Source organism: Odocoileus virginianus, chromosome 32 (assembly GCF_023699985.2).
Source record: "Odocoileus virginianus isolate 20LAN1187 ecotype Illinois chromosome 32, Ovbor_1.2, whole genome shotgun sequence".
Taxonomy (NCBI): domain Eukaryota; kingdom Metazoa; phylum Chordata; class Mammalia; order Artiodactyla; family Cervidae; genus Odocoileus; species Odocoileus virginianus.
The window spans coordinates 13,542,343-13,565,962 of NC_069705.1; the positions used below are offsets into that span (position 1 = coordinate 13,542,343).

General features: G+C 41.4%; 1 protein-coding gene across 9 annotated transcripts in view; it reads right to left on the minus strand.

Moving 5' to 3' along the window:
- The window catches only part of UNC5D (unc-5 netrin receptor D), a 612,862-nt gene that overhangs the window by 239,083 nt on the left and 350,159 nt on the right, over positions 1-23,620 (minus strand). For all 9 annotated transcript variants that reach the window (XM_070459905.1, XM_070459906.1, XM_070459904.1 and 6 more), the window contains exon 3: positions 11,505-11,648. In XM_070459905.1, the coding sequence (XP_070316006.1) occupies positions 11,505-11,648 (144 nt within the window). The remainder of the gene's footprint in view (positions 1-11,504; positions 11,649-23,620) is intronic.

A 23,620-nucleotide genomic window follows, 5' to 3' on the forward strand; every position in this document is an offset into this window, starting at 1 on the left:
GTGCACCCGAGGAATCTCCGGATAAGAAAGCACAGCACATGGGCGCCAGGTAGCTGAGGAGCGAATCAAAGGAATGATTTCAATGACCCCAGACTCATGCATCTTCCCATATGTAGAAAGGGCTTCCCTCCTGGCTCAGACGGAAGAGAATCCATGTGCGGCGCAGGAGACCTGGGTTTGATCCGTGGGTCAGGAAGATCCCCTGGAGAGGGGAATGGCTACCCACTCCCGTATTCTTGTCTGGAGAATCCCATGGACAGAGGAGCCTGGTGGGCTACAGTCTGTGGGGTGGTAAAGAGCTGGACACAACTGAGAGACTAACATTTTCACTTTTGATACAGAGAAAAGCACTAAATTCCTTAACTTGAAATACTGGGATTTCTTTTTTAATTAGAGGATAATTACTTACAATATTGCATTCGTTTCTACCAGGTATCAACATGAGTCAGCCATAAGTATACCCGTTCCTCTGGAAGCTTCTTCCTACCTCCCTCAGGTTTTCTTTTGGTTAACAGTAATCCTAAGATCATGGCATCCGGTCCGATCACTTCATGCCAAATAGATGGGGAAATGGTGGCTGACTTTATTTTTTTTTGGGTTCCAAAATCACTGCAGATGGTGATCGTAGCCATGAAATTAAAAGACGCTTACTCCTTGGAAGCAAAGTTACGTCCAACCTAGACAGCATATTAAAAAGCAGAAACATTACTTTGTCAACAAAGGTCCATCTAGTCAAGGCTATGGTTTTTCCAGTAGTTATGTATGGATGTGAGAGTTGGACTATAAAGAAAGCTGAGCTCTGAAGAATTGATGCTTTTGAACTGTGGTATTGGAAAAGACTCCTGAGAGTCACTTGGACCCGAATGCAAGGAGATCCAACCAGTCCATCCTAAAGGAGATCAGTCCTGGGTGTTCACTGGAAGGACAGATGTTGAAACTGAAACTCCAATACTTTGGCCAGCTGATGCGAAGAGCTGACTCATTTGAAAAGACCCTGATCCTGCGAAAGATTGAGGGCAGGAGCAGAAGGGGACGACAGAGGATGAGATGGCTGGATGGCATCACTGACTCAGTGGACCTGTGTTTGGGTAAACCCCGGGAGTTGGTGTTGGATAGGGAGGCCTGACGTGCTGTGGTTCATTGGGTTACAAAGAGTCGGACATGACTGAGCGACTGAACTGAACTGAATCCTTGGTATTCTGATTACCTGGTATTTTGTTGCAAAAACTTTTATATATCCTGTCTTCTCCCCTTGTCTCTTCAGAATAGTTTTTTGGGCATTATCTTTGATGCGGTGCCCTGGGCTTAAAGTCCTAAAAAGTTTCTGCTGAATAAAACATAACCCTCAATTTTTAGGTTGTGCATCTTTCTTAGTCAACATCATTTAAGATCTTTTAATTTTGATGTGGGCTATTTTTTAAAGTCTCTACTGAATTTGTTACAGTATTGCTTCTGTTTTATATTTTGGCTCTTTGGCTGCAAGGCACATGACATCTTAGCTCCCCGACCAGGGAATCTAACCTACACCCTTTTCACTGAAAGGCAAAGTCTTTACCCACTGGACCACCAGGGAAGTCCAAATCACACCATCTTAAGTATTTCAGACAAAAACCTGCTCCTCCTATCTTTCTGATGGACAAGATCATTACTACCCTAAAGACCAACTTACTTGCCAAATTATAATGTTTGATGCTGATCCCTGGGCTTCAGGCTCATAACCCCAACTGCTTGATAAAGACAATTCATTCAACATTCCATGGGTTCAGTTTCATTCAGTTGCTCTGACTCTTTGCAACCCCACAGACTACAGCACGCCAGGTCTCCCTGCCCATCACCACCTCCTGGAGCTTACTCAAACTCATGTCCATTGGCATTGGTGATACCATCCAACCATCTCATCCTCTGTGTCCCCTTCTCCTCAATCTTTCTGCCTTCAATCTTTCCCAGCATCAGGGTCTTTTCCAATGAGTCAGTTCTTCACATCAGGTGGCCAAAGTATTGGAGTTTCAGCTTCAGCATCAGTCCTTCCAATGAACACTCAGGACGGATCTTCTTTAGAATGGACTGGTTCATCCTATATTCCATGGGTATATTCGTGCATATATATTCCATGGGTAGTTCCCACATAACTGATCAAAAACCAAACTCATCATCTTGTTCTCCACACTAATTTCTTCTACTCTATTCATGATCTCACTTCAGGAAGTCACCATTCATTCAGTCACTTTAACCCCAAATCAAGACAGCCCCAAATCTGGGATTAATTCCTCAATGTCTACTTCACTCCTCCTCATCGCTGCATCCAAGTAGCCACACAGCCTTGGTCATTTCATGTTCTTGGAATCTCCATTTTCCCCTCCCCCTTTAAAGTATACCATCCAGCAAAGTTCAAGCCCCATCAGCAGTTCCATAGCTTAGCGCAAGCTAAGTCTTGAGCTTTGCTCCCCTTTCAATCTCTGTGGCTGAACAGTAAGGTGGGGCAGGGGTTTGAAGGTATGACCGTATCACTGCCTGATTATGACACTGCAGGGGCCCCAGACCACGTCATGGATGACTCTCAACTCTTGGCAGAGAATCCAAACATCTTCCACAATCTGACCTGCCTACCTCTCCTGAGAGCCCCAACTCCTTGCTTTCCCACAGTTCCACGCAGTTTCCACGCTGCATGGGCTTGCAACTCAAGCTCTCTCCTTCAACTGAACATGGGGTTTTCAAATTACCCTCCTCCTTCCTAAGGAATTAGCCCAGAAAACGTATCACAGGACTTGAGGATTAGTAAATTATCCTTTGGGTGAGTTCCAAAAACACACTGTGCTTACTCTAGCCACACTTTTTATAAGCCACACCTATAAAAAAGACTTGTTTATAAGTCTATGTTATTCACTATACTAGAGTATAAACTCTTCAAAGGAAGGAATTTTATTTATTGTGGTGATACCTAGCACAGGTAGACAATTATTCATGGCTATCCAGCACTTTCACACCTTGGTTAGTTTTTCTTTGACACTCAACAAATTTCTAGAGTGCACTTCCTTGTCCTTACTTATCCTGGTAGAAGGATACTAAACTAATTTAACAATCATATCACCAGGCTCAAAAAGTCCTCAGAGATGGACAAAGATAAGTTGTGTTTTGTTTGCTGGTTTTTTGGTTTTCTTTTGTTTGCTTATCATCTGTTCAGACTATCTGTCAGAAGCTTTCTTCAGTGAAAAAAAATGAGAGCTGAATTGAAGCAAAATCTATATCCTCTTCCTCTTAAACCTCTATGAGAAATAGCCTTTTAGAGAAATGGCCATTTTCTAGGAAGTTTAAGGTTTATTTCGCCAGAATGGCAGACTGAATTGTGATTTCCTAAAAAAGGTGGTGGCCCTATTTCTGCAAATTCTTCTCAGTAAAATAATACTTGGCAATCAGTGACATGAAGGAATATTATTTGGTTAGGGGATTTTTTTTTCATCATCCACAGTAGGAAACATTATGAAGTCACACACTGCTACCCAGAAGTTCCCATCTTTAAGGTCGATGTACTCAGTTATGTACACGTTAAGCAAAAGTAGCACAGTTTACAATTCCATAGAAGTCACCCTACTCTACTGCCAGAATCACAATCTCTGACAATTCAGTGTTACTCACACTTTCTACTAAATGCCCCTACTGGCAGAGGAGAATAGTCACATCGCCAAGGCATTTACAGATAGAGCCTAGAAAGACGTGGCATGCCCAAAAGGGCTTTGACATTTCTAGCTGCATCTCCACAATTCAAGAAAAATGTTTTCCATATTTGTGCTCATGTTTATATTCTACTGATCTGAAGGGAAATACAACTGATATTTCAGAAAGATGGACGAAGTCTATCTTGTAGTACCTTATATTCCCCAGGACACCCCATCCACATTCCTACACCAGGCTAGAATTTCGAGATATCTGTAGTTAAAAATGACCAGTTATGTAAAATGTTCCTCATTTTAGCCTTGTCCAGTGTTTCCCTAGGGTTAAACACAGATGAGCTATATTTGGAAGGACTATCATTGAAGTGATGCTATCTCCTCAATCTAACTCATCAGGAGTGATTCATGGACTTGTCCCACTGCTGGTGATGTCACCTGATTAAGGGGGTGTATGGTGGGATTCCCTGCTGCTAAGTTACTAACTCCCGCCTTGTGATTAGTCAGTGACTTGTGGAGAAATACTTTCATGTTCAGTTCTATAAACATTCTTTAACTCCTAAAACTTTCAGCCACTGATTTCAGCATCCATGACACTTGTCTAAATCAATGAGTGTTATGACAGGTGCCAAATGATTTTCCATTTCCATCATTCCTTCTACATTTATTCATTTATTCTATTATAAAAGAGTTGTCTCCTTCCATTTATTTTTATATTCTTTTAAAAATATATCAGTGTAGATTCATGGATTCTTATTTAATAATTTATAACCTTTACTATGATCTCTTTTGAGACTCAAATTGTCCCAGATGTGACCTGTCAAAGTCCTTTCGAGGTGACTGCTATTTCTTTTTTACAAGTTCAATTTGAGGAACACTACACAAAATAACTGACCTTTATACTTGAAAAAATTCAATGTAATTAATAACAAAGGAAGACTATGCAATTATTTGGATTAAAGAAGGCTAAAGAGACCTTGCAACTGAATGAAAGCTATGATCTAGGATTTTTGTTACTGTTATAAAGGACTTTCCAGAACAACTGATAATAAAAGATGAACAAGATCTTTAGAGTGGACAACAGAATTGTATCAATGTGAATTTCTTGATAAATATGCTAGTCATGTCAGAAAATGTGTGTTTGTTTTTTTTTTTTTAACAAACATACAGTATTTAAAGCACTTAGGGGAAACGTATTTAGGGCAAAGGGAGAATCATGTTTGCAACTTAATCATAAGTCAAAACACAAACCGTCATTGTCTAATTACAAATACATCCACTGATAAACACAGAAAGACATGATGTCAAAGCCAGTATGGTCAAATGATAACATTTGAAGGTTGTGAGTAAAGAACTTAATGGAATTTTTTTTTTTTTGTACTACGCTGCAACTTTCTTAAAAGTCTGAACTATGTCACAATACATTTTCTAAAAGAAACCCCTATAAGTCACCTGCTCACTCAATGCAGTAATTCCTTCTACCATTATCACCACCAGCAGACACACAGCCCTCGCTTGCCTATGTACAGTTTGCAGGAGAATGTAGTCCAGGAAGAATGCTCCAGTATATGCACATTTCTAGTTGCTGGCTTGACCCCAAATATGCTATCTTAAAACTTAGCTCCCGTGATGTGGCCTCTGGCTTTGCAGCAAAAACAGAATAATCTTGTCTCCAGTTCCATATGGAGCCAGTTGGAATGTGTCCCTAGCCCTTAGGCCAATTAGCCCCTTTTTATAAAACCATTACACATACAAAGTGATTTCCTGAGTCATCACCACTACTGCCATCACGGCTATCTTCATGGGTGTGAACCAGAATGGTTGATTTATTGCTCTAATACTGATAGCTTGAAACTTGATTTTTGAATGAAGGGCCCACATTTTCATTTTGCACTCAGTGTCACAAATTTTGCACCCAGTTCTGCTGCCACAAGCCTATGGGGACACTTTGGTGTAAATTGGACACCTACGAGAACAAGGTCTTGGCTATAAAACGGCCACAAGGAAACCCAGCCCCTTCACTCATGTGGTTGCAGCCACGTTCTGGAGTACATTCCTGCCTGGTGGGGTGCAGGCTGCATTTCAACACCCATCCCCTTCCTTAGCTAGATGCTCTAAGCACCAGATAAACATGAAGATGTTTGTTTTATATTTAATTTTGCCATCAAGAGAGGGCTATGGACCACTTTTAGCATGTGAAATTTTCATCAAAGCCATGAAGCCAAGATTCATAACAGGTTTAATTGGATATCTCCTGTAAGTTTTCAGAAAGATGCCACCCTCTTGGACTTCCTTGACAGTCCAGTGGTTAAGAATCTGCCTGCCAATGCAGGGAACATGGGTTTGATTCCTGGTTCGGGAAGATCTCCCATGCCACGGGGTAGCTAAACCCATGTGCCACAACTACTGAGCCTGCAAACCTTAACTACTGAAGCCTGTGAACCCTTGAGACCAGGCCCTGCAACAGGAGTAGCTCCTTTTTGCTGCAACAAGAGAAAGCCCAGGTGCAGCAATGAAGACCAAGCACAACCAAAACTAAATGTGTAAAAAAAAAATAATTTTTTTTTAAAAGATAACACCCTCTTCCACCAAAGCAAATAAAAATAATACTGTTTTTGCTATGGGGTTGTGAAATGAGGTAGGGAGTTTCAAAGCTTTTAAAAGAGATTCTCGTCTAAGTTTTTCACTCATTCTTGGCACAACTGCATAGATATTTTAGGAGGAGTGTCTCCAATAAGCTGTTTAAGTTATAGTCAGGATGCATATTTTATAGATTTCTCTTTTAAAAAATAATCAACAGAACAATGGGTTCCTGCTTCAATTTATCTCAAGTTGCCAACTTGCTATGTGACTATAACAGGCCAATGTTTCTCTCAACCCCCAACTCCCATACAGCAGTAGTAGTTTGGGTGTCAAGAAGAGTTTGCCTGACCAAAGGGTTAATGACAGAGGACAAACATGTTGTAAGCAGATGAAGAAGAGGAAGGAAAACGGGAAGGAAGAGCAATGGCTAAGCAGCCAAATGTTCACCCATGAAAATAAACAACTACGAATAACTGAATATTTCTTGTTTTGACAACCGTCCAGCAGCAGAAGTAACAGATGCCACCACGGTCCGACTACCTCCAGCTCGACTGAGTCAGACAAACAAGAGGAGGCCCGTGGGAGATGCTCCCTGGAGATGGACTTCTGCCAACTTTGTGGGGGGAATGTGGCTGGGCTGTGTTTATTTATTTACCTCTAGAAAATCACTTTGAAATGGAGCTTCAGTTACTTCCAGCCCCAGGCAGCTGGATGGGCAGCCAGCATCTCTCTGACATGGGGCGGGATGATGAAGGAAAACGCAATGGTTTAAGACGACGGGCACTTCAGCTACTAAAACAAATCTGTACCAATCTTTTTGGCCACTAAGGAATAGCTCATGATTTTATGTAAATGTATAAATGTATATATAAATGTAAATGTATATATAAATGTATATATAATGCATTTATATATAATAACATAAGTATAAATATATATATATTATATATATGTATTCTGTGTGTTAGTTGTTCAGTTGTGTCTGACTCTTCGAGACCCCATGGACTGTAGCCTACCAGGTTCCTCTGTCCATGGAATTCTCTAGGCAAGAATACTGGCATGGGTTGCCATTCCCTTCACCAGGGGATCTTCCTGATCCAGGGATCAAACCTGGGCCTCTTGCACTGTAGGCAGATTCTTTGCCATCTGAGCCGCCAGGGAAGTCACATATGTATTACACGTGTGCATATATTGTTGTTAAACTGCTCAGTCATGTTGGACTCTTCATGACCCCATGGATTGTAGGCTGCCAGGCTCCTCTGACCACAGGATTTCCCAAGCAAAAATACTGGAGTGGGTTGTCATTCCCTTATCCAGAGGATCTTCCTGACCTCGGGGTAGAACCTGAGTCTCCTGCATTAGAGGCAGATTCTTTACCACTGGGCCCACAGGGAAACCCATGTGCATATATATATTCACATATACGTATGTGTGTGTGTGTGTGTATACAATTTGACTAAGTGAAAGAACTCAATTTATTCAGAAACAGAATAAGAAAGCAATCATTGTTTCCCTCAAGGAAACACTCAGATGCACATGAACTTGTGTTTCTATGATGGTTCTCGAATTCCCATTTGACAGAAGAATGCAATCAACAGGGCTTAGTAGCAAGAACAGAAGGATGAACGGATGTATTTAAGATCTAGTTCCATGCCTTCCATCTATTTGCTGGGAAACCTGTGGTCAAGCCATCTAACCTTTTTCTGAATGTCATTTTCTCAGCTATCAAGTGCCAACTACTTCCTAAACACTGCTTCCTAAGGTGTTCTAGGTTTCAGGGTCTTCCCACTTTAAAGTAGGGTCCACAGACCAACTGGCAACATTGGCATGATCTGGGAACTTAGAAATGGCAGAATCTCAGACCTTGGACTGGACATACTGACTCCTCTTAACTGAATAGTCTACATTTTAATAGGAATTCAGCTGACTTGCATGCATGTTAAAAGTTTGAGAAGCCCTGTTCCTGGGTACGCTGTCCCAAGGTTATATAACCATAGACTCACTTAGATAACCTCATACAAACACAGCTTCCCTGGTCCGTTCTCAAGTCTGGGGTAGAAGCCAGGAATCTGCATAGTTAACTGATTCCCCAGGTGGGACCATTTCAATGAAAATATGAGTGACATGAATAAAATAATAGTGTCAATATTTTTTTCCCTTGAGAATCAGATGATCTCTAAGTGATAGCATGCCAGCAAGCTTTCTGGTGTTTTTATAGAGATAAGCTAACATGATCATGACAAGCCATCTCTCAGTTGAATGGCTCAGATGCCATGAAGGTTTTGCCCACTGCAGTTTTGAAACTGCTAAATGTTTAATGGATCATTGGTTAGATGCAGGAAGCATAAAAAGCTCTGATGTTGAACTACAATAATTTAATCAATCATACAAAAATGATCCTAATTTTGCAAAGTCCCCTCAAGACAACTGTCATCAGATTCATGAGATACATTCATATATCAGAATCTTTATTTAGCACATGAAGAGGCCTTTAGCCCTTCAAAAATCAATCTTAAAAAGAAGAAATATAGTGATAATTATATCCGATTTGGCTTTTCATTTATTGGGAATAAAAACTATCCTCATGTGCAATGTGTTGTTTGCTGGGAAATGCTTGCAAATAGCATGCAGAAATTCCTTATTTCAACAAAACATGAAAGTTATTAAAAAAACCAAGAACTGTCTTTTTATTTGTTTAACCCTTTGTAAGTAAATCAAAAGAATTCTAAGCAAAGTCCTAAAGGCAGTTTTTCCCTCCACTTTTGATACTATTAAACATAGTTAAGTTTCAATTTACATTTTAATGTACACTGGTTCCCAAGTCAAATGCAATATTTAATGATAAATCACATCTTGACTTGCATAAATAATTTTAAATAATGAAAGAATCTGTCACTTGCTACATAGGAAGAGATTCAAAGTATGTTTAATTATGTTAGCTAAGTGCATAACATGGGCTTTAAAGATTTTCTTTTTTACTTAAAAATCACATCTTTATTATAGTCATGTGTGCATATCCTGTACAAGAATGACCAAGTGAATTTTTAATCCCTAAAGAGATTTGCAAGATTATTATCAAAAAAGTATCTGCTGGCTCTAAAAAGTAGGCAGTGAAAAGAAAAGTGTTTTCCATTTTTAAAACATTCTTTAATCCTATCCTACTTTTGAGAATTGGGTACTTAGGGCTGGCCTCAAATGGAATTTTAGAGTCTACATACCCATAACCCACAGAAAAATTACGAAGGCACTAGAAATGTAACTGAGTTCAATTAGTTTAAGTATTAACACACTTCCTGGCTAATGATGCTGGAGATACAAATATGTAGGACCAAATATGTCATAATAACTGATGATTGATAAGAGTTAACTCTGTGTGAGGTATGATTTTAGACACTATAGTTGTCAATATCTCTAACTCTGATAATAACCCTATGAAGTCAGCAGCCTTTTATCATAACATTAGTTGCAGAGAAAAGAATCAACTGGCCCCCATCACAACACTAAGCAGTGGACTTAGTAACTGGAAACCAACAGGACTCCAGTATCTGAGTTCTCAGTCACCAGGATACACATTCCTGAAACGGGAAACTCTCGGAGCAAAGGCACATGTCCGAGAAGTGAGGGTGATGCGCAGAAGGGCAATGTGTTTAGAAGGACGGAGTACAGTGTATACAATCAAAGGTTGCGGAAGTTAACAAAAGATGGGTGTGAGTCATTCTCTGCCAAATTTTCTAAGGAGGGGGAAACCTCTGGAGGTTTCCAGCAGGCACGTAATAGCCAGGAATGAATGAGTAAGTATGGAGGTGACAGAGTTTGGAGATGGATAGATTCATGAGATGCTATACATAGGATATCATACATGTGGGGCTCAAGTGGTAGTAGTAAAAAGAAGGGGACAGGCGATATGGAAGATGCAAAGGAAATGGGGGGAACTTGTGTTGAAGTTCCCTACGTGGTTTTGCTTCTCCTCTCTTTGAGCTCCAGAGGATAATCTGCTTCACCCTGACTAGGGTCAAACACCTTGGTGAGGCTGACCAAGGCTACGCTAGGAGCACAGAGGTGGACATCTTAAGGAAGAATAAAATCAAACATTCCCTGTCTCAGCTGACCAGTCATAAAGTTATTTGTGGGCTAAAATTAAATAACTACAGGTACAGGGGAAACGTTTCCCACAGCTCTTACATAAAGCACAGCTTACAAGATGACCTCCTCCTTGGCCTCCAAGGGCCCAGTCAACATGCAACCAAGAGCTTCCCCAAGTGTGAGGACAGTGAAGGTGATGGGCCTGTGCTGAGAGGGAGATTTCATTTCCCCAGAAACAGAAATGTCTCTGCAATGCACAATTTATTCTTATTCTCAATCCCCAAACCATCCACATTTGCTACAAAGAACTCCTTGAGTCCTCAGATAAATGGCCCTTGTCCTGTATTCTTCACGGCACTCTCAAAAGCAGCATTCGAAAAGGTATTAATACAATAACAACAGTAACCATTTCTGGCCTCCTCTTTTGAGGGGCTGTGGGGTAGGCTTTTATACTCCTTGGCACAGGAGATTTCATGCAGACTCACTGGGGTGGAATGGATGAAGACATTTAAGGAAGAGAGAGGAAGTTTGTGTATGTCTAAACATGTTTGAGATGATAAAAACACTGATGCTAAACGTGATGAAGAAAACTTAGGCTCTTCTGAAAGGCAATCTTTCTTTTTTTTTTTTTCCTCAAGAGCCTTTTTGTCAGTCCTACTTGGGTCAAACAAATGCAGTTTTAAAACCCATTTCCATGTTTTAAGATTCAGAGGAAAGAGGTTTAACAGGAGGCTATAAAACTCCCTTAATCTTTAATGTCTTATTTTTGCAGATTTGCTGGCAAAGTAAACAGTCACTGCTCAACATTTCCCATCAATGCCCCCTGAACTGTGTCACTGGTGATGAAGAGCAGAATCCATTTGCGTGACTTTTTCCCTTTTTTTTTTGGTGGGGGGGAGACCATTTCTCCTGATATTGTGAAGGCACCTGCATTTTGACAACCTAGGCAGAACCTTAGCCCAGCTCACTCGCTGATTGTCTTCCAGAGGGAATTCTCAAACATTAAAAACACAATTTTAAAAGAGGGGACTGATTCGAGGTGGAGAGAATTCTGATGGTTTCTCGCCGGCCCCTCATTTCCCTGCCATAGAAGCACCTGGCCTGTCCCGAGCCCCTCTATGAAAGGCTAGTCTGTATCCCTGCAGGACAGAGGGTCACCCTGAATATACTCACAGGCGATGCGCACGGAGGCCTTTCTGCTCTTGGAGGTCCCCAAGTGGCTCCATGCCACACACTGACACCAGTAGTCCTCGGGGCCGTGGAAGTCTTCCACCTGCTGCCTGCTGACGTTGATGAACACCTCCCGGACCTTCAAGCCTGCAGAGAAGACAGAGCCAATCCACTGAGGCCGGCGTATTCCTCACCGAGAAAGTTAAGGCCAGCCCAACCTCTTCCTGTTAATTAAAACCACTCCGTTTTTAATCAAGGCGAGGTTTTAATTACTTTGACAATAATATATTACTGCTAATTAAATTCCAACAGCTGAGTTGGCTGAAAAGAACAAGTGTAAAATATTAACCAATGTGGTTCCCATACAATAGAATCGTTTTCACACTCCCTTGACACCATGCTTTCTTTTTTTTCCCAGCTCGTATAAACATTCTTTTTTTTTTTGCTTAAAGAAATTTTTTTTATTAGTGTACAGTGGATTTATAATGTTGTGTTAGTTTCAGGTGCATAGCAAAGTGAATCAGTTATACATATACATACATCCACTCTTTTTTAGATTCTACTCCGACATAGGTCATTGCCGAGTATTGAACAGAGTTCCCTGTGCTATAGAGGAGGATCTGACTAGTCTATTTTGTATACCGGAGTATGCATATATCAATCCCAATCTCCCAACTTATTCTCCCCCTTCCACTCTGTCTTTCTTGATGTAAAATCTACCATGAAGAATGTAGCACCGAATTAATTGCTGGGATTCTAGAGACTAAAGAGGTCTCAACAAACCAACCCCAGGACACAGTTCCAGGTGGTTCTAAATGCCCCCACCTCTGGGTATGGCAGGAGAGGGTCACTGTAGGCACATAGCTTAGAATGAGGAGGGGACAGAGGTGGTGCACGGTGAAGAGTCCAGGACTCCAAGGAAAAGCCAAAAACTCGGACAACACAAGGGGTGCAGACAAGCTGAACTAAGTTGACCTTAAATCCTGGATCTCTTCTTGAGAACCCAGGAAGAAAGGTTCTTGGTGCAACGGAATGAGGAAAGAGAAAAAGAGACGCTTTTATAGAAAGAGGGGTGAAGACTACATTTAGGAAATGGGATAAACTAAGACCTCAACCTTGTCATGTTTTCATTACTGTATCTTTGTATACTCCATCTAATAGTCAAAAAGTTTGCCTGGTGCATCTTATTGGGGAGTGTGAATTTCTTCCAAACCTCTATCCAAGGACTATCAGCCTTTCTTTTTGGGGGGAAGGACAGCCACTTGCATGAAGTGCAGAGGGGAAAAGGACACCTTCTTCACTAGCATCAGGTCAACCATTACAAGCAGGGAGCAGCCTTCAGAGTCAGCATGCTCTCCGCAGCCAGTGGCATCTGCCAAGTCTGTGCTCTGCCCTGGTATAGGCGGCCTGGGAGAAAAAAAGCCTATTGAATCCCACCTAAGTGCCCAGCAGCACTATAAGCCTTTCATCTGTTCCCTCTTTACGTTTCCTCAGCGCCCTGACACAGCTGAGGCTGCTGAAGCCTCACTTTGCAGACCAAAGAACGGACTTAAGAGTCATTTGTCTGCAATCACACAGTCTGGAAATGGAAGATCCAGCATTTGACCCAAACCAGGACTCTGCACATGCCCCTCATCCAAATTCAACTCAGTCCTCGTATTTCAGGTACTTACCTTAATTATGGAAATAAGACTGATGCATGGTATATTTAAAGAAAATCTGGGTGCATAACTAGGCTTTTTCCTTTATGTTCAAAAGGAATTCAGGGGACGGAACAATAACACTCCAAAGGAGCCAAGGACTCTTGGTGGAGGAGGTGGAATTTGATTATACCCTGGGTGCTGGTAGGATTTAAAGAACAGGAATGGAGGTGGACTAGTCAGTCTGGGGAAATACTGCCTTCCACTCAACTGATGACATGTTATTTATAGTGTGTGATGAGAGCGCTTTAGGGTCACATCAATCAGCATGTACACAATCTGAGTAAGACTTTCTGAGTTTTGGAGAGGTATCATGCATAGAAAAACATCTTGAGGACAGTTGATAACTCACATCTCTGCGCAGGGCGCAGAAGCACACCTTCTACCTTATCAGAGATCTAAGTCCTGAAAGCCATCTTCTACATCGAACAGAAAAGAAGCCTTAGAGGGATTTTTATTGTTATTGTGTCGCTGCTTTTCTTTAATTTGCACTTAAATAAAAGAAGTGGGAATGAACGATCAGGGCAAGGAGAAGGCAGAGCTAGCAGGTGAAGAGGAGAAAAGAAAGTAAGATTACAAAAGAGTTTGTGAGGACAGAAAGCATACTGGAGTGTGCCATTCATACTGGGGATTTGAAAGTTAGGCTGAATAAACATAAATAAAGAACTAGGCTGCAGAGAAGAGGCGTTATATTTCCTGGGTTTGATTTGAGACAAATGGTGGATGATCTACTTTGAGCTCTGCAAGGAAAGAGAGAGAACACCAAATCAGCGTGTCCAGGTGTGAGGTGGGTAATTGATATGCCCAAGTTCCCCTGTCATGGAATGAGAAGACTTAGAGACAAGACATTTGGCAATCAGCTCTCACTGAAGAAGCATTCAGTAAGTCAAAAATCTGTTCAGGCTAATAAGGAATTTATATATCCAGGTCTCCCGAATTGCAGGCGGATTATTTACCAGCTGAGCCACAAGGGAAGCCCAGAATACTGGAGTGGGTACACAGATACCCAGTACCCAGATACCCAGTATCCAGTGGGTATCCAGAAGCCTATCCCTTTTCCAGCGGATCTTTCTGACCCAGGAATCGAACTGGGGTCTCCTGCATTGCAGGTGGATTCTTTACCAACTGAGCTACCAGGGAAGCCCATTTATATATATGTATGTGTATACACACACACACACACATAGAGGGAAATACACACATACACAAATTATACATCATCATTGTGAGTATGCGCTTAGTCGTGTCTGACTCTTTGCAACACCATAGACTTTAGCCTGCTAGGCTTCTCTGTCCATGGGATTTCCCAGGCGAGAATACTGGAGTGAGTTGCCAGTCTCCAGGGGATCTTTGCAACCCACGGATTAAACCTGTTCTCTTATGTCTCCTGGATTGGCAGGCGGATTCTTTACCATTGTGTCACCTGAAAAGCCCAAAGTTTTATATACACACACACACACACAAATATATATTTGTGTATTACACACACACTTATTTTTACTTTCTCTGTCCTTCAAGAATATCTAAGCCCATCAGCTTCCTCTGGGCTGCAAACGAAGATAAACACCATCTCAAATGGTTCAAGGTCATCATGTTTATGAAGCAGAGAATTCCCTATCCAAACCTTAAAACATGCTATGAGTTAACCTAGGCATTGTGGTGCTTAAAGGGTACCTGGGGCCTGTTTTAGTGAGACAGAGGGAAACACTCAGACACGGAGTAAGTTTACACTCACAGATCTCTAGAAACAGGAGGCACCTCGCCCAGAGCTACACGGGGAAGCACCAGGGTCTGTCAGGAGGCAGAGGGGTCGGGAGACATGGGCAGGAGACTTTACTGCAGTTTCCTTGGGAAGAACTGGAGAGGCAAGGTAAAAAGATTTAGAGTGAACGAGTTTGCTTCATTTCAGTGGACTCTGGGAGAGAATGGCTGTTACTAATTGTCTGGCACCTGGCCCCAGGTTAGGGCAGGAGAGTAAGAGTTTAATAAAAGGAATATTTGGGGGTAAAGCTCTGTATCTGTTGCTTTGCTTATGAAGGACGTGCTCACAAGTGAATCATTTGCACCTCTAGGAATGAGCTATCCCTGGGTAAGACAGTCCCTTGAAAGTCAGTAAGACCCCGAGATGTCAGAGAATCAAATACTAAACCTTGAAAAACATAGTTATTACACATGGACAGCCATACGTTTGCTTTGGAAAGCACAGACAGTCGGCCACAGACCCCCACAGTGAAGGTCATAATTGATCTCACCCCATTCATGTCAGGAAGTCTTGCAACCTCCCATTCAGACTAACCACAGCTGAAAGGGGAAGGCTGAAGTCATGATTTCAGCATTACAATGCCTTGGTTTCAAGTCCTTCAAAGAGGTTCCCTGCGGGTTTGGAGAAGTGGAATGAGTATCAACCAACTATTTCCAAACACAGTGTGCTTTGGAAGGTAGCATTGGGGGTGTCAGGATTCTTTAAAACGCTATAAGTAACTTTGCAATCTACACACCACCTCCTCGCCCCCCAAAATAGTATAGCATCTCTCTGGCTTAGGCTTTTTTTATCCTAACGTGAGGTCTTTAGCCTTGTGAAAGCATCCCCTCTAGGAAAACTAAAAACTACCATATGACTCAGCAATCCTACCTGCACAGGTGGGGATATACCCTGAGGAAACTATAATTCAAAAGGACACATGTACTCCCCAGCGTTCAAATGCAGGACTGTTTATAACAGTTAAGACATGCAAACAACCTAAATGTCGGATGATGGATCAATGGATAAAGATGTGGGACATGTATACAATGGAATATTACTCAGCCAGTAAAAGGAATGAAAGAGTTATTTGTACAGACATGGATGGACCCAGAGTCTGTCCTATAGAGTGAAGTAAGTCAGAAAGAGAAAAACAAATACTGTATATTAATGCATATATATGAAACCTAGAAAAAATGGTACCAAGGAACCTAATTCCAAAGCAGGAATAGAGACACAGATATAGAGAATGGACAGGTGGACAAGCAGGTAAGGGGAGGGGGGTCTGAATTGAGAGAGTAGCATTTTCATATTTACACTATCACATGTACAATAGATAGGGAAGCTGCTATATAACACAGGAAGCTCAATTGGGTTCTCTACGAGGACCTTCGAGGGGCGGGAGAGGGCGGAGTGGGAGGGAGGTCCGAGAGAGAGGGGATACATGTCTACTTACGGCTGACTCACTTATCAAAGAGCAGAAACTAACAGCACTGGAAAACAATCGTATTCAAATTAAAAAAGAAGGCCACAAGTGAATCAGCCAACCTCCCCTCTCCCAAAAAGTACAGTGTGCCCTCCATACCAGGCCTTTTTCTTCTAACATGAAGTATTTAGCCTTGTCAACCATACCCTCCAGGAAAACCCTCAGGAAATCGGAGTTTGCCTCTATTATACTTTCCTCCACTATAACAAAAAACATTTCATAAAAATAAAAAATTAAATAGTATACACGCTCGTAAATCTTCACTATTGTTCTTTGAGTGCTATAGAGTGTGTGTGTGTGTGTGTGAGATATGCATTAATAAAGTAATTCCCAGATGGCACAGGCTTCCCCGGTGGCTCAGATGGTAAAGAATCTGCCTGCAATGAGGGATACCTGGGTTTGATTCTTGGGTTGGGAAGATCGCCTGGAGGAGACAGCGGCAACCCATTCCAGTATTCTTGCCCGGAGAATCCCCATGGACAGAGGAGCCTGACAGTCCATGGGGTTGCAGAGAGTCGGACAGGACTGAGTGACTAAGCATAGCACACACACAGGTGGCGCAAAGGTAAAGAATCCACCTGCCGATGCAGGAGACGGAAGAGATGAGGGTTTGATCCCTGGGTCCAGAAGATCCCCTGCAGTATTCTTGTCTGGGAAATCCCAGGGACAGAGGAGCCTAGCGGACTACAGTCCATGGGGTCACAAAGAGTCAGACACGACTGAGCACAATGTGAATATGCGTTAATAAATGTATATGCATACATATATAAATGTGTGCATTTACATATATACATGAGAAAGCACATCTGAGAAACCGTCATTTAAAGCAGCTCTATTTCGGGACACCTTTACTCACCCCCCCAGTCCCTGCACTGAAGTTCATCCAATACTGTTGTGGAGATCATCATCTACTTCTCCATCTCAAGAGATGGCAGCTAACTTGTTCAGAGGAAGTGCTACAGGGGAACAAAAATCCCGGGCAAATAGAAGCTGGCATGTCATAAATAAGACAAGCATGGTACCTGATAACTTGTGCAACTCTAATAGGCATGGAAAAGTCCAACCCTTTAAATTATTGTGCAAATTATAACCATCAGCCTTTGTTATGGAGGAGAGTCTTACGGAAAATAAAAATATGACTATGGAACTGAAATGCTAATAAGCTTTCTACGCTGTGGATGGTTTAGTTGTAGAGAGACGAATGTTGGCAGCGGATGAGTAATTGCTCTGCGTGTACTAAACATAACAGAGCTGCACAGAACTTCATCATTTGTCACCTTTATTTGTTTAAATGAGAAAAATGCTGACAGCAGTTATTGCTATAATCCCCTTATTTATCAGATAGGAAACACTAGTTACTCTTAGCAGGTCTAATCCTGTTGGGAGAATAAAAGTTAGGGAATTTTCAAACTAATTGAAGTATATGCTTCACTGTTCAGAGAAGAGAAATACAGAAGAAAGGAGGAAGCAGAGAGAAAAAGGCTGAAAATTATTGGGTTGATCAAAAAGCCCATTTGAGTTTTTCCCTAAGATGATACCGAGTATTTATTTCTGATCCACTTTTAACAAAAGGGATCTAGCTTTAGTCTTAACTTGTTCTTTAGAAATGGGTTCTAGAGTAGTACTTAGCATTCAGCACCATGCCAGCTGCAGCCAGTACCTAACAGCTGTCCCCCTGCCTTTCATCTTCTGATTATTAACAGACTTCCACGAAGCCCCTCAATACCATCCTGCCATGGTTTTTGCTGCAAACCAGTTCTCAGATGTACCTGGGGATGGGGGCATGGGGAGAGTTTCCCATGGTTCTCTGAGGCTAAACACGTCACCACAACTGGATGTTCAATCTTTGAAAGTTCTCTGTAGTAGGATACTCAGATAACAAAATAACTAGATTCAAGGGAAAAAAGGGAGAGTCCCTCTTCCTCCTGTAATATTTTCAAACCACACAAAAGTAAGCGGCTAGCGACTAGAGTTTGGTGAACTGTTTTCCACCCTAATTTCCGTGCCCATTTCCCTGGACTGTCTTAGCCCAGGGTCATGCCTATTCCATGCCTGGTTTTCTACACTGCACAGCTTCATGATTGGGAATTAACCCAGAGAAGGATTCTATTGAGTTAGCTTCCACAGATAAAGCTCCAAAGAACTATTCTAACACAACTTCATGGGTAGCATGGGACCTTGCTCAATTTGGGGCGAGAGAAAAAAAAATCAAACTCCCCATGAGAAGCAACCACCTCTGATTCAAGAACCTCCTTTAACAGACCAGCATCTCCTTAGATCCCCCAGTCCCTCTGATGCGTGTACTTTGCTCTGACACAGCCCCATCTCATTCCACTGTCTACTAAGAAGATGGAAAACAGCCCATCCCGCTTGAAGAAGTGAATCCGCCATGTATACAAGCGGCTGTTTTCCATTTGTCTCTTACTAGTCCAGGTAGTAGAAGACTGAGAAGCTGGCTTGAAACTCAACATTAGAAAAACTAAGATTATGGAATGTAGTACCTAGTACCATCACTTCATGGCAAATAGAAGGGAAAGAAGTGGAAGCAGCAACAGATTTTATTTTGTTGGGCTCCAAAATCATGGTGGACAATGACTGAGGCCATAAAGTTAAAAGATGCTTGCTCCTTTGAAGGAAAGCTATGACAAACCTAGACAGCAAAGCTTAATTAAAGTTTAAAAACAGAGATATCATTCTGCCGACAAAGGTAGTGAAAGCTACAGTTTTTCCAGTCATCACGTTACAGATGCGAGAGCTGGACCATAAAGAAAGCTGAGCACCAAAGAACGCTTTTGAATTGTGGCGCTAGAGAAGACCCTTGAGAGACCCAAGGAGGTCACACTAGTCAATTCTCAAGGAAATCAACCCTGAATATTCATTGGAAGGGTTGACGCTGAAACTCCAATACTTCGGCCACCTGATTCGAAGAAACGACTCTTTGGAAAACACCTTGATGCCTGGAAAGACTGAGGGCAGGAGGAGAAGGGGGCAATGGAGAATGAGGTGGTTAGATGGCATTACCAACGCAACGGACATGAATTTGAGCACGCTGCAGGACACAGTGAAGGAGAGGGAAGACGAACATGCTGTGATCAATGGGGTTGCAAAGAACTGGACATGACGGGTGACTGAAGAACAACAACAAGCCAAGGTCTGCAGCCTGCAAAGTAGACTCAAACAGTAAGTTTCTCCAAATTTTGAAGAACATATTATCCTTCTTGACTAATCATTATATCATTTGTATGTCCCTTTACTTTTATTAATGTCATCATATCCATCATCTTAAAACTATGCTATTACTATTCCTATTATTTTGCTGAAGGTCCCATATCATAAGAAACAGATCCAAGACACAGTTGACAACATACATTATTTTTAAAACATTGTATTGAGGCCTCAGATGTGCTTGCCACTTTGCCAGGCGCTGAAGACACTGTGACAAAGCAAATGATGAAGATTCTTGTTCTCAAGGAGCTTGCAGGATAGAGGGGGAGACACTTCAACCTGCCCCAACATTGGAGTGTGACACATTCTGCAACAGGAGAAGCATAGGTTGCCAAAGATCTCACAAGATGGGCTTCTAATCTCTCTCTAGCATCAACAAAAGCTTCTAGGGTGGGCACCATCATACCTACAACTTGAAGGCTCTGTCCTCACCCAGTATTTAGCTCAGGGTCTAGGGCAAGGCTCTGGTAAAGACACACGAATCTGATCTATATTTGAAGTTTTAAAACTCTGAGATGCAAGGAAGCCTTTTGATGGAACTGTGCTTTATTTCTTAAGGGAGCTTACATGTCTTCAGGCCAACATGCTACTGAAAGTAGCAAATTAAATGGAGATAATTGAAAGGTAGATCCATATTTCATTTTACTGGCAGATGCTTAATTAGGGCTAAATGTCTTTTGCCACTTTATCCTAGCAACAAGATTAAAATGTATTTTGATAAAAAATACCCATCCTCCTTTGAAAGTGCACTATGCCTAATGAACACTCTTTAGTTTCCCCTGGATAATAACCACTCCACATATCCCTCAGAAGTATGGCAAGTTCAGTCTTAAGTACAGAAACTAAGAATACACCCAAGCTCTCCAGTTTCATCCTCACCGGAGATAAGAATTAATCATCACAGAGGTGCCTGGCAGAGGAAAGCAAATTAACTTGATAGCGTGGTCTGGTAACAGACAGAAGGGAAACTTAAGAGGCTGGAGTAGGGAAGGGAGAGTTATTTTGAGGACAGGATCCCTGAATGAATTACTGGGACCTCACACTCACAGCTTGTGGGTAACCCACTCATGACTTCCAACCCTGTTGCCCCAGTCAATGGCTTTTCATTCCTGCAGACGCTACAACAACTTCCTGGTAGTAAATCATCCTGAGATAACCTCACCAATTCTATCTCCCTCGGTGATACCAGGGGCTCTGGGAATCACCAAGACAAAACATAAATCAATGGAGTGAATCCTAGGCACATGAGATGTCATTCCACGACAGACGACTCTTTACCTATTAATAATACAGATGCTGGGAAAGATTGAGGACAGGATAAGGGGGTGGCAGAGGATGAGATAGTTGAATGGCAACACTGACTCAACGGACATGAGTTTGAGCAAGCTCTGGGAGATGGTTAAGGACAGGGAAGCCTCACATGCTGCAACTCATGGGGTCGCAAAGAGTCAGACATGACTTAGTGAATGAACGACAACAACATACTAGCACTTTTTGGAACTGTAAAAGTTCATCATTTTCTATTTGTTTTTAGAAGCATAGAAACCACTACTGCTGTCTGTTTATACATTGGTAATACTGTGAAACACAATAAAATGTTTTATAACTGAAAAGACAAAATAACACAACAAATTTAGGAGTTTTATATTTATCATTTTGAAGGCTAACCTCGATTGGGAATTTGCTATATACCAGACCCTGAGCTAAATATGTCACACATATTAGGTTCTACCACCCCCACTATAGTTCCCAGAGTAGATACAATTATAACTGCCATTATAACTGAGGTCAAAGGACACTAAGTAACATATCTACCTGAAGAAAGTTTGTAAATGTATAAACAGATCTCAAAAATGGTAGGTGTCATATTGCACTAATATTGACACTCTTAACCACTGGACTATCCTCAGGTTTTAAAATATCTTTATAATTCCCACTTCACATAAAGAAACACACTTCTAAATGCTGTATGAACAGAAAAGACTACAAAAGTCCAAAGACACTGCTTAAGAATTTAGGGTTTAGAACAAATATCGGGCTGATATCATGAATTGACTTTAAATTATACAAGATGGTTAGCTGCCTTCTGTCTTTGCTATGAATGAAATGATATTAAACAGTTTTTTGGGTTTTTTTTTTGTAGGACAGGTTTAAATCAGACATACAAGACAAGCTCTGCATGTTCTGTCACAAATTTGGGGAAGGAATTTATAATATTTTCCTGAACACCTTTTTAGAATAGGTCGGTCCTCTTTGAGAAGCAGCGTAATGAACAAGATAAAACCTGGGTGGGGTGGAAGATTGTTTCTAAAAATATGAGTTTTAAACCAACAAACTGGCAATGGAACACTTGAGAGATGGATTTTTCTGTGTTCCGTGGTCTCAAATATATGCTTCCCCAATGTACCCTGGTGATTTGTGAACACTGAAGGTAACTTCAAATTAATGGTTTTTTGGAAGATACTATATCCAAATCCCCATCACCAGCCTAGCAAAGTTCTTAGATATAAATTTTAAAGATTTAATACATTTTTATTTCTGTTCTTCTCCCTTTTCTCAACACAATCCATTAACCTCTTCTCCCCAGAGAGTGACTCCAGTTCTTTAATAAGGAAATCACACAGTGATATCCCTGAAATGATATTCTTTAAGAAGAAAAATATTAGTTTACTGGAGTTGAGACTTTTCCCATAATGCATTGAAATACACATTATTTCACTCATTAGAGTTCAATATCTCCAAGGCAGAATAAGAACCAGGGAGGGTTGTTAAGGGAACTCCATTATTGTTGAACAATAAAGAAGTAGCTAAGCTTATTGATAGCCCAAACTTCCCATAGGCTACATTATCCTGATTGCCAAGAATGAGTTTTCCTGGTTATTGTTGGTTTTCTGTGTATGAGTGTGTGTGCACATGTACTTGCTTATTATATTAAAACTCTTAATTTCTGGGTTATTGGAACAACCCACCCTTTTCTCAGGGGCATGATGCCTGAATTGGGATTGCCTCTCAACTCCAGATGTTAACTGAAGAAAAATACAAGGAAGAAGACTTCCCATATTTCCAAATGAAATGAGGCAGAACAAATGAAAGAGGATAACTTGCCTTGTGCAGAGAACTAAAAGTGTACATTATTAAGAGGTATAGCCATGTCTGTGCAAACACAGTAACTCATGTCAAATAAATTGTGCTTTCTGCAGGAAAGAACTCTTGCTCTGGGTTTTCCAAGCTAAATTGCATGAAAACACACAATCCTTTTTCTTCTTATTTGAACTGTTAGATGACGGGGCCAAATTACCAGAAAAGACCAAAGGCAGTTTGCAGCCTTTAACAACTGAGAGGACTTATTGCTTCCAATTTGGAAATACAAAAGATCCTGTGTTGACTCCCAACACTCCCAGGTCCTATGCATTTCCCATTAGTTTGGTGAAGAAAGAAAACCTGTAAGTAAAAAAAGATACCAAAGTTCTCTGGGATTTAAAAATGGAGATTGTGTGGGCCAAAGATATTGAAGCAGATACTTTTCAACTTCTTAACAGCACGGATAATTCTCTACCCCTGGTCAAATGTGGTCCCAATGTTCTGGGTCTCCTGGTGTCAATCACTCCCCCTGGGCTTCACAGGAACTATTTTTCAGACCCCATCAAAAGCCATTAAGGCTGTAAGATAGCCAATTCCTGTTCTTCAGCTCCACAATGAAGAAACCCAAGGGAAGTAATGCATCTGTTTTTCAATACCTGAGGCCACTTTGTTTCCAACCTTAATTGCACTTATGCATTAGTTTGGGGTCTAATATCGCCACTCATCTTGCGCCAGTGTCCACTTTTCCACTATGAATACAGAACTTAGGAAACATAATTGCAGTGTGTGCTAGACAGGGATTTTCATTAAGCACACAGAAGGAAAAACAGTTTTAGGGAGAGACATTTCTTTTCTATTGATTCAATCAAAATAACTTGGAAGAAAA